Source organism: Emys orbicularis, chromosome 3 (genome assembly GCF_028017835.1).
Source record: "Emys orbicularis isolate rEmyOrb1 chromosome 3, rEmyOrb1.hap1, whole genome shotgun sequence".
Classification (NCBI taxonomy): Eukaryota; Metazoa; Chordata; order Testudines; family Emydidae; genus Emys; species Emys orbicularis.
In genome coordinates this window covers 2954564-2975394 of record NC_088685.1, presented here as the reverse complement: position 1 = coordinate 2975394, position 20831 = coordinate 2954564, and the positions used below count along the sequence as shown (strand labels likewise).

The 20831-nt window shown below is 46.4% G+C and overlaps 1 protein-coding gene across 2 annotated transcripts in view; it reads left to right on the top strand.

The window, feature by feature from the left end:
• The window catches only part of ASXL2 (ASXL transcriptional regulator 2), a 227632-nt gene that overhangs the window by 91462 nt on the left and 115339 nt on the right, over window positions 1-20831 (top strand). For both annotated transcript variants that reach the window (XM_065401229.1, XM_065401231.1), the window contains one exon: window positions 8264-8423. In XM_065401229.1, the coding sequence (XP_065257301.1) occupies window positions 8264-8423 (160 nt within the window). The remainder of the gene's footprint in view (window positions 1-8263; window positions 8424-20831) is intronic.

The window sequence follows — 20831 nt, the reverse complement described above, 5'->3', positions numbered from 1 at the left end:
TACTGTGTCCAGTCTGATGCCCACAATTCAAAAAGGATGTTGATAAATTGGAGAGGGTTCAGAGAAGAGCCATGAGAATGATTGAAGGATTAGAAACATACCTTGGAGTGAGAGATTGACCTCCTTCAATCTATCACTTAAAGAGATGGTTAAGGGGTGATTTGATTACACTCTATCAGTAGCTAATTGGGGAACAAGTATTTAATAATAGGCTCTTCAGTGTAGCAGAGAGAGGTCTAACACGATCCAATGGCTGGAAGTTGGAGCTTGACAAATTCAGACTGGAAATAAGGTGTAAATTTTTAAAGGTGAGTAATTATTGGAACGGTTTACCAAGGGTTGTGGTGGATTCTCCATCACTGATAACTTTTAAATCAAGAGTGGATGTTTTTCTAAAACAGGAGTAGGCAAACTATGCCCCGCGGGCCGGATCCGGCCCATCAGGGCTTTGGATCCAGCCCACGGGATTGCCACCCCCCACGGGGAACTGCAGCCAACGGGAGCTTTGAGGGAGGTACCCGCAAGTGAGGGCAGTGCATGGAGCCCTCTGCCACCCCCTCCCCCAGGGGCCGCAGGGACGTGGTGCCGGCCGCTTCCAGGAGCAGCGCAGGGGCAGGCCAGGCGGGCAGGGAGCCTGCCTTAGCCCCACTGCGCGCCGCTGCCACCCCGGAGCTGCTCAAGGTAAGCGGCGCCGGGCCAGAGCCTGCACCCTGAACCCTTCCTGCACCCTGCACACCAACCCCCTGCCCTGAGCCCCCTGCTGCACCCTGCGTCCCTCCTGAATCCCAACCCCATGCCCTGAGCCCCTTCCTGCACACCGCACTCCTCCTGCACCCCAACCCCCTGCCCTGAGCCCCCTCCCGCACTCCACACCCTCTCCTGCACCCCAACCCCCTAACCTGTCGCCTCGTACACCCCGCACCCCTCCTGCACCCCAACCCCCTAACCTGAGTCGCCTCGTACACCCCGCACCCCTCCTGCACCCCAACCCCCTAACCTGAGTCGCCTTGTACGCCCCGCACCCCTCCTGCACCCTAACCCCTTGCCCTGAGCCCCTTCCTGCACACCGCACACCCTCCCACACCCCGCACTCCCTCCTGCACCCTAAGCCTCTGCTCCAGCCCTACATTCATGGCCCTGCATGCAATTTCCCCACCCAGATGTGGCCCTCGGGCCAAAAAGTTTGCCCACCCCATTCTAGAATTTGCTCTAGAAATTATTTTGGGGAAGTTCTCTGGCCTGTGCAATACAGAAGGTCAGACTAGATCGGGGTGGGCAATAATTTTCACAGGGGGGCCACTCCACATATTTTGGTAAGTCGTCATGGGCCGCACATTTCTACTCTATTAATGGAGGGGGCGCGGGGTCTGGGAGGGAGTTTGGTACAGGAGGGGGCTTCGGGCTGAGGCAGGGGATTGGGGTGCAGGAGGGGGTTCTGACCTGGGGCAGGGGATTGGGGTGCAGGAAGGAGAGCGAGGTGCAAGCTCTGCCCGGGAGGCGCTTACCACAGGCGGCTGGCGGCACAGAGGGGGAGGAGGGCAGCAGGTCTCTGTGTGCTGCCTATGCCCGCAAGCACCGCCCCCCACAGTGAGGATGATGCTGGGGGCAGCACGCGGAGCCCTCCCCCTCCCCCTCCCCCACCCCAACGCCAGGGGCGCACAGAGACATACCAGCAGCAGCCGGCCGCTTCTGGAAGCGGCATGGGGCCACGGCAGGCAGGCAGCCTGCCTCAGTGCCTTGCTGTGCTGTGGGACTTTTAGCAGCCCAGAGATTGCGAGGGGGGCAGCCAAAGAGCTTGGTGGGCCGGACAGAAATGTTAGATGGACTGGATCCGGCCCGTGGGCCGTATTTTGCCCACCCCTGGACTAGCTGATTACAATGGTCCCTTCTGGCCCATGGAATCTATGAATCCCTGTTATGTCAGGAAGCAGTTAAACTGTGAACTGGTTCAGCCATCACCAGGTATTTCTCATGGTGATTCATCTCCCGGGTATAGAAAATGCTCTGGTACACGGCCTGTGTAGATATAGAGCAGGACGCCAGAGCAGATAAGGAGGCTACTCCACAAATGAATATTTCATACTGTTCTCCAGTTCAGGCAGTTATGCTTCCTCCACTTTCTGTGGCTGATTTCCTGAATTCCAGGACTCATTGAAATGTATTGCAGACTCACTACAGCTCCCCTTGGGACACTACTCAAAGAAGAAGAGTTTACTCATTTTGCACAGTAACTGGAGTTCTTTGAGATGTGTGTATGGATGCTCCACTATCCACCGTCCTTCCCCTCTGCTTTGGAATTTTTTCTGTGGGACTTGGCAGTGAAGAGGGAACTGAGGGCGATTCATTTGGGTAGCCCTGGTGCATGTGTTGGCTGAATGGGTACTAACTGCCAAATATCTCTGATCAAAGGCGCATAAGGCTCAAGCACACCTGAAATGGAGCACTCATAGGGGGACACATCTCAAAGAACTCCAGTTCCTGCACAAGGTGCATACGCTCTCCATCTTAGAAATGTTATGGAGGAAGAAGCATCAAGATCTGTACGTAGCCTGGATGTGTGGCACAAGAGATGCAACTCCTACTTGCCCCCTCTCCCCTATTAGAGATTTAATTCCTCTGTATTTAATACCTATCTCTTAGGTTTTTCTGTATCATTGCAGTATACAAAGTGCTAATACTATTACCTACCACACTTATGTTCCTGCAAAATTGAGTATTCTGAAGGCCAATATTTTTGTCTGCTCTTTATATAGACCCTCAACAGGATTTTAAAAGCTCTCTAGATCTGTAGGTGGTCTCCATCTCCACTTCTATTTATCCAAAGTTCATTGCCAATGATTCGGTCCAGAGTAGTGTCCAGTCTTACTGACTGATGATGCAATCTTTCATTTAGGCATCCATCTTTAGTTTTCCCAGTCAGTATTTAGACAGTTGACATCCGTTATTACCACTTCACAGGCCATATTACAGACACTTATCTAAACAAATGTTTCTTTGTTGACCTATTTATTCTGAGACATCTGTCTGATTTCATTGTCTTGTCACCACAAAATGTGCAAAATAATGCTCTTAAACGTAGAGATCCCAGCCTAAGTTTGGAGGACTGGTAGCTATCAAACCAGCTTTTTCTTGTAAACTAAGTGCAATTCATTTGGAGTCACTGAGACAAAATAAATATGGGATGCCATTTTTAATTACCTTTTACAGTAGAATAACACTTTGCTCAATTGGTTATAAGGAAGAAAAGTGTGTGATCATAGAATATTAGGGTTGGAAGATACCTCAGGAGGTCATCTAGTCCAACCCCCTGCTCAAAGCAGGACCAACACCAACTAAATCATCCCAGCCAAGGCTTTGTCAAGCCAGGCCTTAAAAACCTCTAAGGATGGAGATTCCACCACCTAGGCAACCCATTCCAGTGCTTCACCACCCTCCTAGTGAAATAGTGTTTCCTAATATCCAACCTAGACCTCCCCCACTGCAACTTGAGACCATTGCTCCTTGTTCTGTCATCTGCCACCACTGAGAACAGCCGAGCTCCATCCTCTTTGGAACCCCCCCTTGCTAAAGTCAAGATGTATCGCATCCACTGCATTCCCCATATCCACAGAGCCAGTTATCTCATCATAGAAGGCAATCAGGTTGGTCAGGCACGACTTGCCCTTGGTGAATCCATGTTGACTGTTCCTGATCACCTTCCTCTCCTCCAACTGCTTCAAAATGGATTTCTTGAGGACCTGCTCCATGATTTTGCTGGGGACTGAAGTGAGGCTGAAGTGATGGGGGACTAAAGTGATGTGGAAAAGAAGGTGGTTCTGTAGTTTGGAGTGCATGCCTGCCCTGAAGAGAGCGCTTTGGAGAAGGAAAATATAATAGATGGCTGAAAGAGTCTCATTGTGTGTATATTACAGGAAATTATAAACTGACTTGGTGCATGGGAGTTTCTAGAATATGATGGGCCCACAGCACAGATTGGGCAGCCCACCAGGAGAGTGTGGTGAAGAACTTTCACCAAGAATAAAGCAAAAGGGAACAAGAGGAGGCACTGTTGGAAGGACATGCTCATTGCTAGCAAGTTGCATGTGGGCTTCTTCTGCCTCATGGGGACTGCTGTCTTAAGAAGCAAAGAGCATCCAGATTTTGCACCAGTTGTTTAGCGTGTTCCAGATTATTCTGTGGTTGTCATTTTGCGCCCAACACAAATGTTTCTTTTTCCCAGAACAGAAGACTTAAAAGAGAGAGATTTTGAAAATAGGTAATTTGTAATAGTTTGGCTTGTCTTGGGTGACTGTAAATTATCTATCTTAACGTTACTGATATAATGAAGCTTTAATGGAGGGACACCGTAGTCTGACAGCATCTTGATCGACTTGGTTGCTCTATTCAGGGACAACACAGCTGACCGCAATCCAAGGAGAGAGCTAGAAAAGGTGCCCTAAAAATTGCTCATCCCGAACAGACCTGACTAGCGTACTGCGGCTGGAGGTTGTTTCATCAGGTGGTTGGAATTCAAACAAGCCTCAAAGTTTCCTTTTTTGACTCATTGTTGCGACATGGAATATTTGTATATGCCTTGATCATCCAAACTGATCATCCTGCCCGGCAGACTGTTGCTCAAGAGCTTGAAAGATGATGTATCAGCATTGTGGCACTGAGCACGATGCAACTTGCTGAAGAGGGTCAACTGACTGAGGAGAGTGCTGGGTACACGTTCTCTGCTGAAAGGGATGCCCACCAAACCAGCCGCATGACACAGGAGTCAACTTTGCAATCAGAAAGAATTTTGTTTGTCTTGTTTGGCAATCCTGTCGATCCGTGTAAACGACAGACGGGTGAAGCTCCAACTGCCCCTGAGAGGTGGATGTTACGCTTCACTGATCAGTGCTTATGCACTGACAATGACTAACTCTGAGGGTACTGAACAATTTTATTCTGAACAAAATGATCTGATACAATTGACTCCCTTTGAAGACTACCTCATTACTTTAGGTGACTTTAATGCTTGTGTTGGCTGTGGTGATTCTGCATGGCGTGGCGTACTTGGAAAACATGGCATTAGCAACATGAACAGCAGTGGCCTACTTCTGCTGATGACATGGGTCAAGCACCATATTATAGAATCATAGGGTTAGAAGGGACCACAAGGGACAAACACTGTCTTCCGACTCCTCAACAAATGCAAAACAATCTGGATGCACCCTCACTCATATCATTGGCATTTGTGTTGGTCCGACAGTGCGATCTGAGATGTGTGCATAACTTAAGTATTATGTAGAGCTGCTTGTTGGACTGATCACCGTATTGTTCAGTCAAAGCTTTCTCTCTCTATTCAGCTGAAAATGTTAAAAAAATATATATATAAAAACCAGTCACTTAAACAGGTAAATATTGCTCAGCTGAAATCTGTCAGATTTCTCAGAATAATTTTCAACACAGCTAATTTCTGCTAACAATCTGTGATGACATCTGCCAAATAAGTATCCGTGCGTGACACAATTTATAACACCATTGTGGATTGTACTGGGTGTGTGAAATACCATTATGCAGAGTGGTTTGATAATGATCCTGAAATAGTGAATATCCTTGATGTCAGGTGACAAGTGCCTGCCGAGCCCTTAGCTGACCCGCTCTGAGTCGAAAAAGGCCAGATATAGGGCAGCTTTCAGCATGTTCCAGTGCAAAGTCTGCTAAATGCAAAATATGTGGCTTGACTGTAAAGCAGATGAACTACAGATCCTTGCTGATAAACATGGCCCCAAAGATTCCTGTCATGTAGTCAAAGCTGTGTAGAGCCCTACCTGATCTGCCTTGACAGCACTAACGAGTGCTGATGGTGAATCGCTAATCACATATTGCACTGCCATCCACCAGTGGTGGTGTGAACATTTTAGAAAACTACTTAATCGTTTATTTACTGTTTCTGATGAGTTGCTAGATATTGTCCACATCTGTTGCACTTGCCAATCCACCCACATGAGCTGAGGTGTTAAAGGCTGTTCAGATAATGAAAAGTATCAAAACTCCAGGTCCCGATGCCTTTTCAGTTTTCAAACATGAAAGAAATCGTCTCATTGATAAGCGTTCTGAATTTTTCTTTCATGTCTGTCTTCAAGAAATCATATCGCAAGAACTGAAAGATTCCAACATAGTCACTAGCTATAAGCATAAAGGCTCAAAGAGTGACGGTGATAATTACCATGATATCTCTTTGCTCTCCATGGCTGGCAAGATTCTTGCACGGATTCTCCTGAACTGACTCCTGACCCGAGTCATCAACAACATTCGGTCAGTCACAGTGCGGCTTTCGTGCTCAGGGGAGCACTACTGACGCAATTTTCATCATTTGACAATTACAGAGAAAATGTTGCAAAAAGATGTTAACAATCATAAAAATCCACACCAGAAGAATCACAAAACCTGTTGGAACCAACTAGCATCCTTGTGGTAATCCAGGCCAAAAAAATATATATATGGTCATCACTAGAGGGCAGTCTGTGTGTGGTGGAGAGGAACTTTTACTGCCTGTGCAGTAACAGTTGTGTGGGTAGACAGCCTTGCAGACCGAAGTCCTGTCATTCTGGTAGCTCTCGTCAGCACGAAAACACAGATGCGCCCACACCACGCACGCACTGTGATAATTCAGTGAATTTGACATTTGTTTTTACAAGGGACTTCGAGAGCTGCCAGTTCCACTTCTGCATCAAACTATGTCAATATATTACTGGTCATTCTGGACTTGATCCAAAGCCCACTGAAGTCAGTTGGACTCTTTCCATTGACTTCAGTGGGCTTTGGATCAGGCCCTATGTCCTCGTCAATAAAGGAACTTTCTCCCTTACCCAGGCAGTTAGGCTTTCAACTTAAAACACACTCCTGCCATGAAGCTTAGAAACCCTAGTTTGCTCTTCAAACATTTAACGTTGTTGTTTTATTTGTATCTGTATTTCATTAGCCCCTCGGCGCTCCAATCATGGACCAGGATCGCATTGTGCTAGGTGCTGAACGAAACACACACGAAAGACAGTCCCGGCTCCTAAGAACTTTCAATCTAAGTATAAGGCAAGAGACAACAGATAGATGCAGACCGATGGAAACAAGGAGACGATACTGGGCAGTCTGATAAGCAGTGGTCTTAGCACACCAGCTGCCCAAACCATTGTAAAGTTGTTTTTTTAACAAGCATCACTGCAAACGAGAGTTTGGAGGAGGGATTTAAAGGAGCACAATGAGGTGGCGTTGTGGATATTTGAGGTGCTTCTGCCAAGTGTAAGAGGCAGCCTGGGAGACTACATGAAAGGTGGTTGTTTAAAAATCGAAGTGGGCAATGAAGGCTGGAATCAGTGTTTGATTGGAGGTGGGAGTTGACATCTGGATAGATAGGAATATGGATTTTAAAAAATAGTCCCATGCAAAATGGCCCCCTTGCCCCCTGAAAAAATTGTGCTAAATCCCCCATCTTAATCAATTACTTTTTATGGCTCATCCACTATCCTCCTCTTTTATAAGTAATCTCTTTGGATTCTAAGCTCATCAGGGGAAGGGATAATGTCATCTTCCTAGTTGTTTATAAAGCGCTTTGCACACTTTTGATGTTATATAAATAATAACAAAATGATTATATTGTATGGTTTCAGTCAGTCGTGCTTGGGTGGTGGAGGAAGGTTTATTAACCTGTGCTAGGTGCTTTCAAACAAAGAATGGCCCCTTTCCCGGGGAAGTTCACAATCTAAGGCCAGACCTAGTGGTCAGGGAGCAGGAGTACAACACACAAATAACTTGTTCAAGAGGGGCTTACATCTGGAGAAGGGAGGTGCTGTGCACATGAGCTCAGAAAGGGCAGTGTGAGAGGAAGTACAGAGAGTTATACAGGAAGCTAACAAATAGTTAAGGGTAATGTTGTTGGCGAGCAAAGAGGGTAGGTGGGGATGTTGGAATCAGACGGGACAGCTATGTAAGGAAGGGCAGAGCAATTGAACACGGTGACAGGAAAATATAAAGGGATGACATGATGAAAATGACAGGCAAGACTGAGGAGTTTAGTGGCAGCATTTTATATGAGCTGTTATAGGGCAATGTGGGTGTGTGACAAGCCAGAGAAGCGGATGGTCTCTGACGTCACTCTGCTGCATAGAAGAAACCATTGTCAGTGCTTAGTAAATAATACTGAAACTCTTTTCCTTTGAGGTTCTTTTGGTTTCCCATGACTTTTATATGGAATTGGAATAGGTCACATTGACTCCGCCTGTTTTTCTTTCATTTGCAGAAGGATGTTCCAGACGGATTAAAAGAGCTGTCTGATGGCTCAGAAGAGAGCAGTGACGGGCAGTCAGACTCCCAAAGCTCAGAGAACAGCAGCAGCAGCAGTAGTAGCAGTGATGGTGGCAGTAACAAAGAAAGGAAGAAAAGCAGATGGAAAAGGAAAGGTAATTTGCCCCTTCAGAAGTGACTTTGCCATGTGCTAGGCCTAAAAGTGTCTGCAAAAAGCACTGAGACTGTTACAGATCGCCTGTTGCTTGCTAAAGAAAAACTACATGAAAAGCATGCTTTCCCCTATCTTGTTCATGTCTGAGCTCACCAGATGAAGGAATGTTTCCTTCATGTTGCACCATGCTCAAGATAGCATTTCCTGGAAGGCATCTGCATGTAGCAGTTTGTGTTTGGGAACTCCGTCTGAGTCACAGGCTAGTATGTTACGTTACAAGCCCAGACCATAGCAGATATACATCCTCCCCAGTGCAGGCAGACACCAACCTTCCTCCCTTATCCCCTGCATGCACGAAGACAATGCCTTTAAATTCTGGCCTCACTGGGTGAGACGGGGGAATTCCAGCTGCCGGTGAGCGGTGGTAATGCTGGTGAGTAGTGGTGGGGCTGAAAATTGTCCTGCTTACCAGTCCAAAAAGCATTTGGACTGGTCCTGGTGCAGTGTTAGGGGCGCTGGAACAATTTTTATAGTGGTGGGGTGCTGAGAGCCATTGAACCAAACTATAAACCCTGTATTACGATGGAATCCTCTTCAAGCCAAGGGGTGCAGCAGTACCCCCCGCACCCCTCGTTCCAGCACCTATGTGCAGTGTTTTTCTGTCTTTCCATGTCCCATGATACTGACCATATTTAAAGCTTGGACATTGCCTAATTTATGATGTGTGTAATATTTTGTTGAATATTGATTTTATGTACCTCATCAGTAATTACACACAAATTAAAGAAAACTTAAATGTCCCTTGACTATCATTTTCTCTCCCAGCAAAGTCTGAGAAATCATTGGAGTCCAATGTTGCTGGTGATATCACAAGCAATTCCTGTTTCCACTGTTAAGAGCAGCTACAATGGCTCAATGAAGGTGAGTGGAGGAAATATCATGTTTCACCATCTGTTTTCTCCTAAACCTGATATTTTCTCCACTTCATGGAGCCATTGCAGCTCCTACTGTATACTGAAATATGCCATGTTATGGCATCAGAAGCAGCAGAGACTTTATATTGTGGTAGTGTCTAGAGCTCTCATCCAGGTTGAGGCTCCAGTGTGCTAAGCACTGTATAAGCATTTGGTAAATGATACTCGATGCCCCAAAGAGTCTGTGTCTAAAAATGTGAGGTGGGGGGACGGAAGGGTAGGGCGGGGTAACAAAATTAGAATTTTTTAGCTCAGACGAACTTTGTGTGCAGTTCTCAGGCAATCCGCGTTCTGATCACAGCTACCCACCTGCCTGGATATAAACTGGCCGTCGGGAAGTTTAGGCTTGAAATTAGACGACGGTTTCTAACCGTCAGAGGGGTGAAGTTCTGGAACAGCCTTCCGAGGGAAACAGTGGGGGCGAAAGACCTCTCTGGCTTTAAGATTAAGCTTGATAAGTTTATGGAGGGGATGGTTTGATGGGATAACGTGATTTTAGTCAATAGGTCAATAACGTGACATCTCTGGTAATTACTATCAATGGTCAATGTGGGTCTGGCTGGAGAATCTTGCCCGCATGCTTGGGGTTCTGCTGATCGCCATATTTGGGGTCGGGAAGGAATTTTCCTCCAGGGTAGATTGGCAGAGGCCCTGGAGGTTTTTCACCTTCCTCCGCAGCATGGGGCAGGGGTCGCTTGCTGGAGGATTCTCTGCGACTTGAAGTCTTTAAATCATGATTTGGGGACTTCAACAGCTGAGTCAAGGGAGAGAATTATTCCAGGAGTGGGTGGGTCAGAATTTGTGGCCTGCATCATGCGGGAGGTCAGACTAGATGATCATAATGGTCCCTTCTGACCTTAAAGTCTGAGTCTATGAGTCTAGTCTGTTCAGAGAAGCTGGTCCTGCTTAGTAGTGTGGGCCATGTGTTACTCTTGAGGCTGTGCTATTTCCCCAAATAACGCCACCTCTCCATTTTCTGACCAAGCCAAGTGAAATGCAGAAAGATAACCAATACGGTTTTTGTTTTAATGCAATTTTAAATAAGAAAGGAGGTGTTAATAACAGAGGTAAGGATTGCTTTTGGAAGACCGCTTTTCATCTGTCTTTTTAAATAGAGTGTTTGGTTCCATTTGCTGTTAATATCCAACACATCATTTCCCCCTCCTTCCTTTTCTTTCTTCACTCCCATGTTATGCACCCTTATTTTACAATATTCTTTTCTCATCCTACCGTGTGTGATTGCATTCTAGACACTGAATGCACTGTGCCATATCGGCATTCTGTTCCTTTCATAAAAGTTCTTCCAGCCTTAGTCCCAGACTTGTTGTTTCATGTACAGTGTTGTCTCAAGCGTTGATGTGCTGAAACATGTGCCTTACATATTCTTAGAAAGAAATGGGTCAGCAAAAGTGAACCGAAACAAACCAGTTTGTGGAAGAACTACAGTAACTAGTTTCAGTGTAAATGCAATGGCTGATTTTTGTTTTTGTTTTTGCCAGCTATTTTTTTTATCTGCGGTTGAATCATTTTGAGAGGTATAGTCTGGATTTTCAGCAAAGGGATTATGTCTATATTAATTTTGGTATATTAAGGGCCATGGGACTCGGTTCATTCCAGAAAATACAGTTCTGTGGCCAGTGGTTGTAATGAGGTATAGAGGGCATAACTTCATTTCAACATAGCTATGCTAAGGAGTGTGTGTTTGTTGTGATAATTGGGCCTACAGATTTACCCTAATTGTGAGCTCAATTGTAAAAAGTATATAAAAGTTCATAAGATATTACAGTAACCTATAACAAATGTTGATGGAAAAAGTTTTCAGTAATAAATGTTATAAACAAGTGCAAGAAAACCATACAGAGAAGCAAAAAAGGCCATGCTAATATACCTCAAGGACGATGTTGCAATCATGTTTGTTAAAAACAAAAGCTGTGGAACCAGAAATTAATGAACCATAATTGATGTGTTGGATATTAGGCCTAATGGGTGGACAAAATATAATGCAAGGATGGGCTATTCCACCCATCATTCCCTTTTTGGGTCTTAAAAGAAAAACATTTCAGGGCAGTGGGCAGGGGGGATATGGAAGAATAGACAGAGGCTACTGGAGCGAACTTCACCATCCCAGTTGCCACACCCACCATTTCCTGCGACCCCAGACCTCCTTCATCCTAATCCTAAGGGATGTCCTGACCAGACCGGGCCAGAGAGAGGGATCTAGATAACATTGCCACCTCTACTGGTTCCATCTGAATCCCATGCACCTCCTGGGATGAAGTGGGACACCTGTTATTGGGCTTAATACAGGGATAAGTGGATGGAATTTAATGGTCTGTGTTGTACAGGAGGTCAGACTAGATAATTGAATGGTCTCTACTGGCCTTAAAAATACACAGATCTTAAACAAGGAAGCTAAGTTTAGTGCCCAGAATAAGGTTACCAAGACTCAAAGAAAACCTCTATTTTAAGGAATCTAATCCTTGCTTCAAGGGAGGAGCAATTTTGCCGCCTAATGTAATGTTTCTTCAGCCTGGGCATACTGTGTCTCTGAGAGGCCAATGATAAAAGACAACACTTAGTTCCCACCCTGAAGCATGAAATCTAATTGCTTGGGCTTGGCAAGAAACTTTCCTAGTGGAAATTAAACTTTTCCATAGTTGTACAACACAGGGATTTTGCACCTTCCTCTGAAGCATCTGGGTGTTGCCACTGTCACAGACAGGATATCAGCCTGAATGGACCACTGGCTGGTTTGATCCAGTGTGGCTGTTCCTGAGCTGTTGCCTGCTCTAGTTAGTGCACCTCCTACTGGACTGTTTGAAATGGCCAGTATGTAGTAGCTAGTGACTTGTTCCCTCAGAATTTACCCAGAACAGGGCACTCAGCATTTCTGCTACTTCATGTCCCTCAGAGGAACCCAGCTAAATCTACTGACAGGTAGAGAATATAGGATTTATTTGGCTCCTGGTATGAATGGGACTGAGGTGATACCTTTTCCCATCATCTCTGAAAATCAGATCCTCAACTTCCCCCACTTCCAGTCTAAAAAGAGACTGTGCTTTCACTCAGATGCTAAGGCCGCCATCAACATTCATTGTCCCAAGGGCGTCGAAACAGACGCAAGTGACTTCTCATCTTTCCTTGACTAAGCTAAATTCCATGCTCATTTTTCCTTTACCCCATAACACCAGTCATCAAGGCCCATCTTGAGAGGACTCCAGGACGAATAGAACCAGTTTCTAGTGGTAGACAAAGATTACATCTTACGCTGTCTCACATCTTCCAAGTGCAAATAACTTTAGATCCTCTTTATGTTACCACCGGCTCTATGGTAACTATTATTCTTCCTAGCTTTTCATAGAATATCAGGGTTGGAAGGGACCTCAGGAGGTCATCTAGTCCAACCCCCTGCTCAAAGCAGGACCAATCCCCAACAATTTTTTTTTTTTTTGGCCCCAGATCCCTAAATGGCCCCCTCAAGAATTGAACACTCACAACCCTGGGTTTAGCAGGCCAATGCTCAAACCACTGAGCTATCCCTCTCCCTATCTGGATCTGGCCTGTTATGGTCTTAGGAAAGGTAACAGCAGCCAAACTCCAGTTAGCACAAATTAAACTTTTTGATCTGGTTGCACTAGGACTTTCTGCTGTAACTCAAAATCTAAGTTGAAGGAAAGTACCATGAGCTAGAAGCAAGCTATGAAGAATAATTTATGCTGCAGCCTATGAGCGCAAAATCATAGCTGTACTTTGAAATGCTTCTAGGCACTGGATGTGGCTAGAAAGCAGTCAAGAAGATGGAGAGTATCTAAGGCAATGGGTATTTTACACTCCATAATAAAACAGAAGTGTGATCTCTACAGTTTTAGTATGAAGCAGCTTCATATTTCCCCCTGTCCCTGATATAATTTGCAGAACTAGAATGTTATGAAATGGTTTACTCTGTTCTGTAGACATGTACTGTCTGGTACAAAAGTCTCCCATTTTAGCCATGCTGTGGTTTTAACAGCCAAACCCGTGAGTATGTTGAAAGAGTATTTATTTATATAATTTTATTCATGTATTTTAACAACTTTGTTCCGAATCCTCTTGTTCCAGAGCTGTCTGAACTTCATGCAACTCTTGGTAAATCTCCACATTTAAACATAGCAGCTGCTACAGCATTTTGTTTGAAATAATGCTACCCTAAGAACTTCAGCTTCATCCATGCATAGCTTGTATACTGCATGTGTTAGGTACTCCTTGTAGATTGGGCCCAAGTAGCTCGCTATATGTGGGGGGTGAGGGGTGGAGAGGAGTCAAATCAGTGAGCTAGTTCCTATACTGTATAAATATGTTGCTTTGACCATGTCACCCCTCTCTTTGAATCCCTCCACTGGCTTCCCCTTCTCTATTGCATCAAAAAAAGCTGCTTGTATTCACTTTCAAGGACCTTCACCGTCAATCCCCAGCCTACCTGTCATCTCTCGTTCGCTATGGAGCTGTCAATGGGCTCACTTCAAATCAGTTCATGATGCAAGTCTCCATTGCCCATGTGTTAATTTTACAAACAAGCATCTTCATGCTTTCTCCCATGCTGCCCCACCATGCTTGGGGAGATGCTCCCCTTACACATCCACAAAGTTACCTCTTTATCCACTTTCAGATCTTTCCTCAAAACTCTCCTTTGCTGTGATGCAGGTTTAAAAAAAAAAAAAGTGACAATGGCTAGGCTGCTGCTGTGCTGAGACCACTTCCCATCATATTGACCGATGCTGTCTGATTGTTCATCTCTACTCCCTTGTCTTTCTATGTCCATCTGTTGCCTCTTGTCTCTTACTTAGATTGTAAGTGCTCTGGGGCAGGGACCGTCTTTTCGTTCTGTGTTTATAGAGCTCCTTGCTCAATGGGTTCCTGGTCCATGACTGGGTCAGAAAAGACCAGTTTGTCATGCATTTTCAACTCCTGTGTTTCACAGACCTGCTTACTTCTTCATTCCCACTAACAGCTCATCGAATCTCTTCTTACATCTCTCCAATAATGTTGCAGTTCTGTCACTCAAGGAATCAATTCTGAAGCACTTAGTGGAGAGGAAAGTGATCAGGAACAGTCAGCATGGATTCACCAAGGACAAGTCATGTCCGACTAACCTAATTGCCTTCTATGATGAGATAGTTGGGTCTGTGGATGAGGGGAAAGCAGTGGATGTGTTATTCCTTGACTTTAGCAAAGCTTTTGATACGGTCTCCCACAGTATTCTTGCCAGCAAGTTAAAGAAGTATGGGCTGAATGAATGGACTATCAGGTGGATAGAGAGCTGGCTAGATCGTCGGGCTCAATGGGTAGTGATCAATGGCTCCATGTCTAGTTGGCAGCCAGTATCAAGCGGAGTGCCCCAAGGGTCGGTCCTGGGGCCGGTTTTGTTCAATATCTTCATTAATGACCTGGAGGATGGCGTGGACTGCACTCTCAGCAAGTTTGCAGATGACACTAAACTGGGAGGAGTGGTAGATACGCTGGAGGGTAGGGATAGCATACAGAGGGACCTAGACAAATTAGGGGATTGGGTCAAAAGAAACCTGATGAGGTTCAACAAGGACAAGTGCAGAGTCCTGCACTTAGGACGGAAGAATCCCATGCACTGTTAGACTGGGGACCGAATGGCTAGGAAGCAGTTCTGCAGAAAAGGACCTAGGGGTTACAGTGGACGAGAAGCTGGATTTGAGTCAACAGTGTGCCCTTGTTGCCAAGAAGGCCAACGGCATTTTGGGCTGTATAAGTAGGGGCATTGCCAGCAGATCGAGGGATGTGATCGTTCCCCTCTATTCGACATTGGTGAGGCCTCATCTGGAGTACTGGGTCCAGTTTTGGGCCCCACACTACAAGAAGGATGTGGAAAAATTGGAAAGAGTCCAGTGGAGGGCAACAAAAATGATGAGGGGGCTGGAGCACATGACTTATGAGGGGAGGCTGAGGAAACTGGGATTGTTTAGTCTGCAGAAGAGAAGAATTGAGGGGGGATTTGATAGCTGCTTTCAACTACCTGAAAGGGGGTTCTAAAGAGGATGGATCTAGACTGTTCTCAGTGGTACCAGATGACAGAACAAGGAGTAGTGGTCTCAAGTTGAGGTGGGGGAGGTTTAGGTTGGATATTAGGAAACACTGTTTCACTCGGAGGGTGGTGAAGCACTGGAATGGGTTACCTAGGGAGGTGGTGGAATCTCCTTCCTTAGAGGTTTTAAGGTCAGGCTTGACAAAGCCCTGGCTGGGATGATTTAGTTGGGAATTGGTCCTGCTTTGAGCAGGGGGTTGGACTAGATACCTCCTGAGGTCCCTTCCAACCCTGATATTCTATGATATTCTACTCCAGAAGACTTAGTTACCAGCTAGAGGTGCCGTGTCTTCCATAAGAAACTTTTCCTAAAATTTCAATAAATTGCTACCACAAGTTTAGCTCCAGCAATGGCAGCATTGGGGTGGGAGCCCAAGTCTAAACAGGGCTCCAGGCAGATGCTGGTATTTTAGGCACCGTGTAAACGAACATTCTCCAGAGTGGCTCTGTGAAATGCAGTGGTTAAATAGCTTCCTGGAGACCTGTTTACAGGTGGGTTCCTACCATTGCTACCACTAGTGTGAACAAAGCAAAGGAGACTAGCATCCAAAGAAGAGCTGAGGTCTGCAGCCTCCAGGTGGAGGCAGAGTGTGACTGTCAGGCATTGCATGTTGGTGAATTTCTGGGGTCTGAGGGACAGTGTTTTTTTGAGGGAATTGAGGGTGCATTTTATTTTCCTTCCTTCATTTTCTCCTCCCCGCCCCCTGGATAGTTGAACTCCAGATCACAGCCAAAAAGGGCTATGGAGAGTGTGTATGTGTAAGGGGTATCTGCCTTTCCTCTTTACCCATAGCATTCTTCTCTAACCCAATTCTCATGTAAATTGTTCTGCGTATCTGTGTTTGAAAGATTGTTGGGTTGGTTTGTTTGTTTTCTGTGTGTTGTTTTTTGAAGAAAGAGGAATGGGAATCCTGATAAAGAGTAGCAAAGCAAGCCAGCAGTTGTTAAAAGCTCGCCCTCCCTTCGTAAAGCATGGTACCTCTGACCGAGAGGTGACTAAATCTGTGCCTTAGCAATAGAGGTGGCAAGCTAGGTCCATTATCAAAGTAACTGTGTTGGAGATGTAGGCTTGCTTCCGGTGCACAGTTGTGTTGCTTCGTCCTGCCAGAATGGCAATTCAGGAGCAACTTCAGGATTCAATTTCATAGACCAAGGGTGACCAGACATGTGGCAATCTAGACTGTCCCCCTACTATGTGTGAACACAGATGGGGTTAGAAGAAAGCTGCAGCTTTCATCACCCTTTTCCTGATCAATCAAGGTAGCCTTGGTGTCATCCATGAAGTCCTGTGTTAACCCTACCCTGGCTAGAAGATAAAATGTGGAAATGATAATCAGCTAGTTGAGGTAAGTACTGAATAAACAGAAAGGCCAGGCTAAGTAAAGAGGTGACCAGGACTTCATGCTAGGATTCTCAAGGGTGTCTCAATTCCCACTGAAGGGCATGGTGTAAAACTGACTCTTGAGAGATTATATTGCAAACTCTGTTTCTGCATGAGTTTTGTTATACTCCATATCTCACCTTTCCATATGTTAATTTGCTTTATCAACCTCCATAGAGCTTCAGACATCTGACTCATTGACTTGTTGAATTCATACAGGTTGGTAATGTAAAAGGGGACCTGCTAAGTATTTTTTTCTTCAGTTGGGCTTGTGCCCTCTCTTGCTTCTTTCTGATGGATAAAGAAAGCCTAAAAGTATGATTGGGGTTTCCTTTAAAGCTTTTTTCCTGCTTGTTGTCAACCCCTAGAGCAAGGTTCTCAAACTTTTACATCCCATTACAGCCTTTAACATGGCCAGACTGCTGTGGGTCTCTCTTTCTATTTAGCAATATAGAAAGGACAGGGTGGTCAAAGCTTCCAGACTGAGAACGTGAGACTAGAGACATCAGCAAGGTCAACTGTGGTCTTTCCTGGAGTTTCTGGAAGACCTGTCTTGCAGGCTGTTGATAGTTACCCCTTCAATTAAGGCATAAGAGGTAAGGGCTGCTCAACTTTCACTCTCTTGTGGTGTTCCTATTTCATTAGTTATCCAGGGTTCTATCAGATCATGATCACTTCCTCTGGGAACTTGGGAGGAAGTGATCATGATCTGACAGAATTCAAGATCCTATGGAAAGGAGAAATAGTAGGCAAGATCCCGTGGAAAGACCAATTAGGAAGAAAAGGAGTTAAAGGGGGCAAAAAGCTCTAATATTAGAGGCTCAACATCAAGTTATTCTGATGTGGAGGAAAGATAAGAAGCAGCACAAGAGACCAATATGGCTGCACAAGGAGCTTTTTAGCTATCTAAAACCCAAAAGGGATACATAGAGGAAATGGAAGGAGAGGCACGTCACTAAGGATGTATACATGGGAAATACATGAACATGTTGGGACCAAGTCAGGAAAGCTAAGGCAAGAAATGAAATACAACTGGCAAGAAGTGTTAGAGGCAACAAGAAGGGGTTCTCCAAATACATCAGACAAAAAAGAAAGATCAGGGATGGTGTGGGCTTGCTGCTCAATGGAGAAGGTGAGCTGGTAATGGGAGACAAGAAGGCAGAACTGCTCAATGCTTACTTCGCTTCAGACTTCACACAAAAAATAAAGTGACCAGACAACTAGTGCAGTTACCATAGACAACAAAGGGAAAGAAATGCAGTTTGGGTTAAGTAAAGAACATGTCAGATCTTCTGCTTATTTGAATGAATTCAAGTCAGCAGGGCCTGATGCTATTTAGCCTGGGGTGCTGAAGGAATTAGCTGAAGGAATCTCAGCACTACTGGCAATAATATTTGCAAACTCATGGATAACAGGCGAGGCCCTGGAAGACTGAAGAAGGGCTGACGTAAGGCACATCTTTAACAAGGGGGGAAAGGAGGAGCTGGGGAACTACAGACCAGTCAGCCTGGCTTCGATACCTGGGAAGCTACTAGAGCCATGTATAAAACATTCCATCTGCAAATACCGGGAGGATGGAGGGTGATCACTAGCAGCCAGCATGGCTTTACCATCATACCAAACCAAATCATACCAAACCAGCTGGATTTCCTTCTTTGACAGGGTAACTGGTTTGGTACACGGGGAATGTGGTGGACATAAAAAGATGGAGAAAAGTTGTTCTCTTTTGCCACATAGGGCAGAACAAGAGGTAATGGGTTCAAACTACAAGATAGCAGATTTAGATTAAATCTCAGGAAAAAGTCCCAACTGTAAGAACAGTAGGACAATGGAATAAACTGCCTACAGAAGTTGTGGAATCTCCTTCACTGGAGGTTTTCAAAAAAAGAGGTTGAGCCATCTGTCTTGGATGGTTTAGACACAACAAATCCTCTATCTTGGCAGGGGGTTAGTCTAGATTACCCTTGCGGCTCCTTCTAACCCTAGGGCGTTAAAGTACATTACGCTACAGCACACTTTATTTTTGGCAGTGTGTAGGCAGGAAACCTCTCAGGCCTTAATGCGTATAAAGAAGCAAAAAAGGGAACAAGCAGCGTTCCCTGTAAACTGTGCGTGCATGTGGCCGTGCAGCAATCTTTTGTATACCACACGTCACAAAATGTGCTGCTTCCCGACTGCCTCCCATGGCCCCTTGCAGAAGTGCTTTGACCTCTGCAAAGAGACTCCAGGGAGAGTGGAAACCTGTTGCTCTGTACTGAGGCAGCTAGAACCTAGCCTGATTGTCTGTCTGACCTGTGCCTAACCCTATGTTGTCTTGGCACGGGTGTGGGAGACCCGCCAAGTGGTGGCGTTGATCCTGCCTCCAGGATGCCTCTTGTTCCCTTGGGCTGGCCCACCCCTGCTCCAACAGGCTCTTCCCTCCCCGTGTGGAAGCCTGAGTGCCAGTGGGGCTGGGTGAGGACTGGATCTTCTTTATTCTGCTGTGGCTGCTCTTGTGTTCTGGGCCCGTGCCAGCTGGGGGAATGGGCTGCACCGTGTGTGTGTGGCGGGGGGGGGGGGGCAGGGTACAGTGTCAGCAGAAGAGCAAGTCCTGTCGGCGGGGGTAGGGGGCTTGGAATGGTATCAGCCAGAGGATTAGGCCCTGGTGGGCATGATAGGGTTTGGTGTCAGCCAGGGGAGTGAGTCCTGTGGGTGTGTGGGGCTGGGTATGGTATCAGCCAGCAGAGTGGGCCCCAGGAGGGTGACTGGGTACTGTCAGCCAGGGGAACGGACCCTGGGGTGGTGTGGGGTAGCTGGGTACGTTGTGTCAGCCAGGGGAACGGACCCTGGGGTGGGGTGGGGTAGCTGGGTACGTTGTGTCAGCCAAGGGAACGGACTCTGGGGTGGGGTAGCTGGGTACGTTGTGTCAGCCAGGGGAACGGACCCTGGGGTGGGGTGGGGTAGCTGGGTACGTTGTGTCAGCCAAGGGAACGGACTCTGGGGTGGGGTAGCTGGGTATGTTGTGTCAGCCAGGGGAACGGACCCTAGGGGATGTGGCTGGGTACGGTGATGCCTGGGGATGTTGGCTGGGCACTGTCAGCCAGGGAGGAGGACCGTTGGGTGGGTAAGGGGGTGGTTAAGTTCAGCCAGGCAGGTGGGCTGTGTGGGGTGGTCAGGTAGGGTGTTGGCTAAAGGCACTGGAGACTCTCTCTCCCTGTGCCCAGGGTGGGCCCTTGGGTGTGTAAGGGAGCTGTGTTGGACAACAGTTCCCTGTGGTGGAAATGTTTGGGGCCTTGTTGTCTTTTGGGGGCCCTTCCTCCTCCTGGGCTTAGCCAGGATACGCTCAGTCCTGTGCGGGGTGGGGTGGGGGGCGAGCTCAGGTGTTGCAAGAAAGTCAGACAGTGATCCTGATCCCAGAGAGTCTTATTAACATTTCCCTACACCGCCCCCTACCTCCACCCCATCTCTCTGCAGCTCAGAAGTGGACGTACGGGGGCCTGGACACCAACATCTAGCCTAGTCCCCTTTGTAGTTTGTGTGCCCTCCCATAGAGAGATTTTCTTCAGTTAGTGCATACAATTACAGCAGTGCAGCTGGGAGTTCAGTGTAAGAAGACTTAACAAAAAGACATTGGATGATGACATACTGCAGCATCTTCACCAGACTACAAACCCTGTTCTTCTACTGTGACGCTTCCTTCCCCCTCCAAAAGAATCCAGCCTCTGCAGACTAAAGTGGTGGGAAAATTTATAAAGCAAACATAAGAATGGCCATGCTGGGTCAGACCAAGGGCTTGTCTACACTACGAAATTAGGTTGAATTTATTAAAGTCGACCTGTAGCCTCCAAATTTACAAAGTCGATGGTGTATGTCCCCACTATGCACATTCCGTCGGTGGAGCGCATCCCCACTACCATGGGTAGCATCGACTCACAGAGCGATGAACTGTGGGCAGGTATCCCACAGTTCCTGCTGCCGATTGGA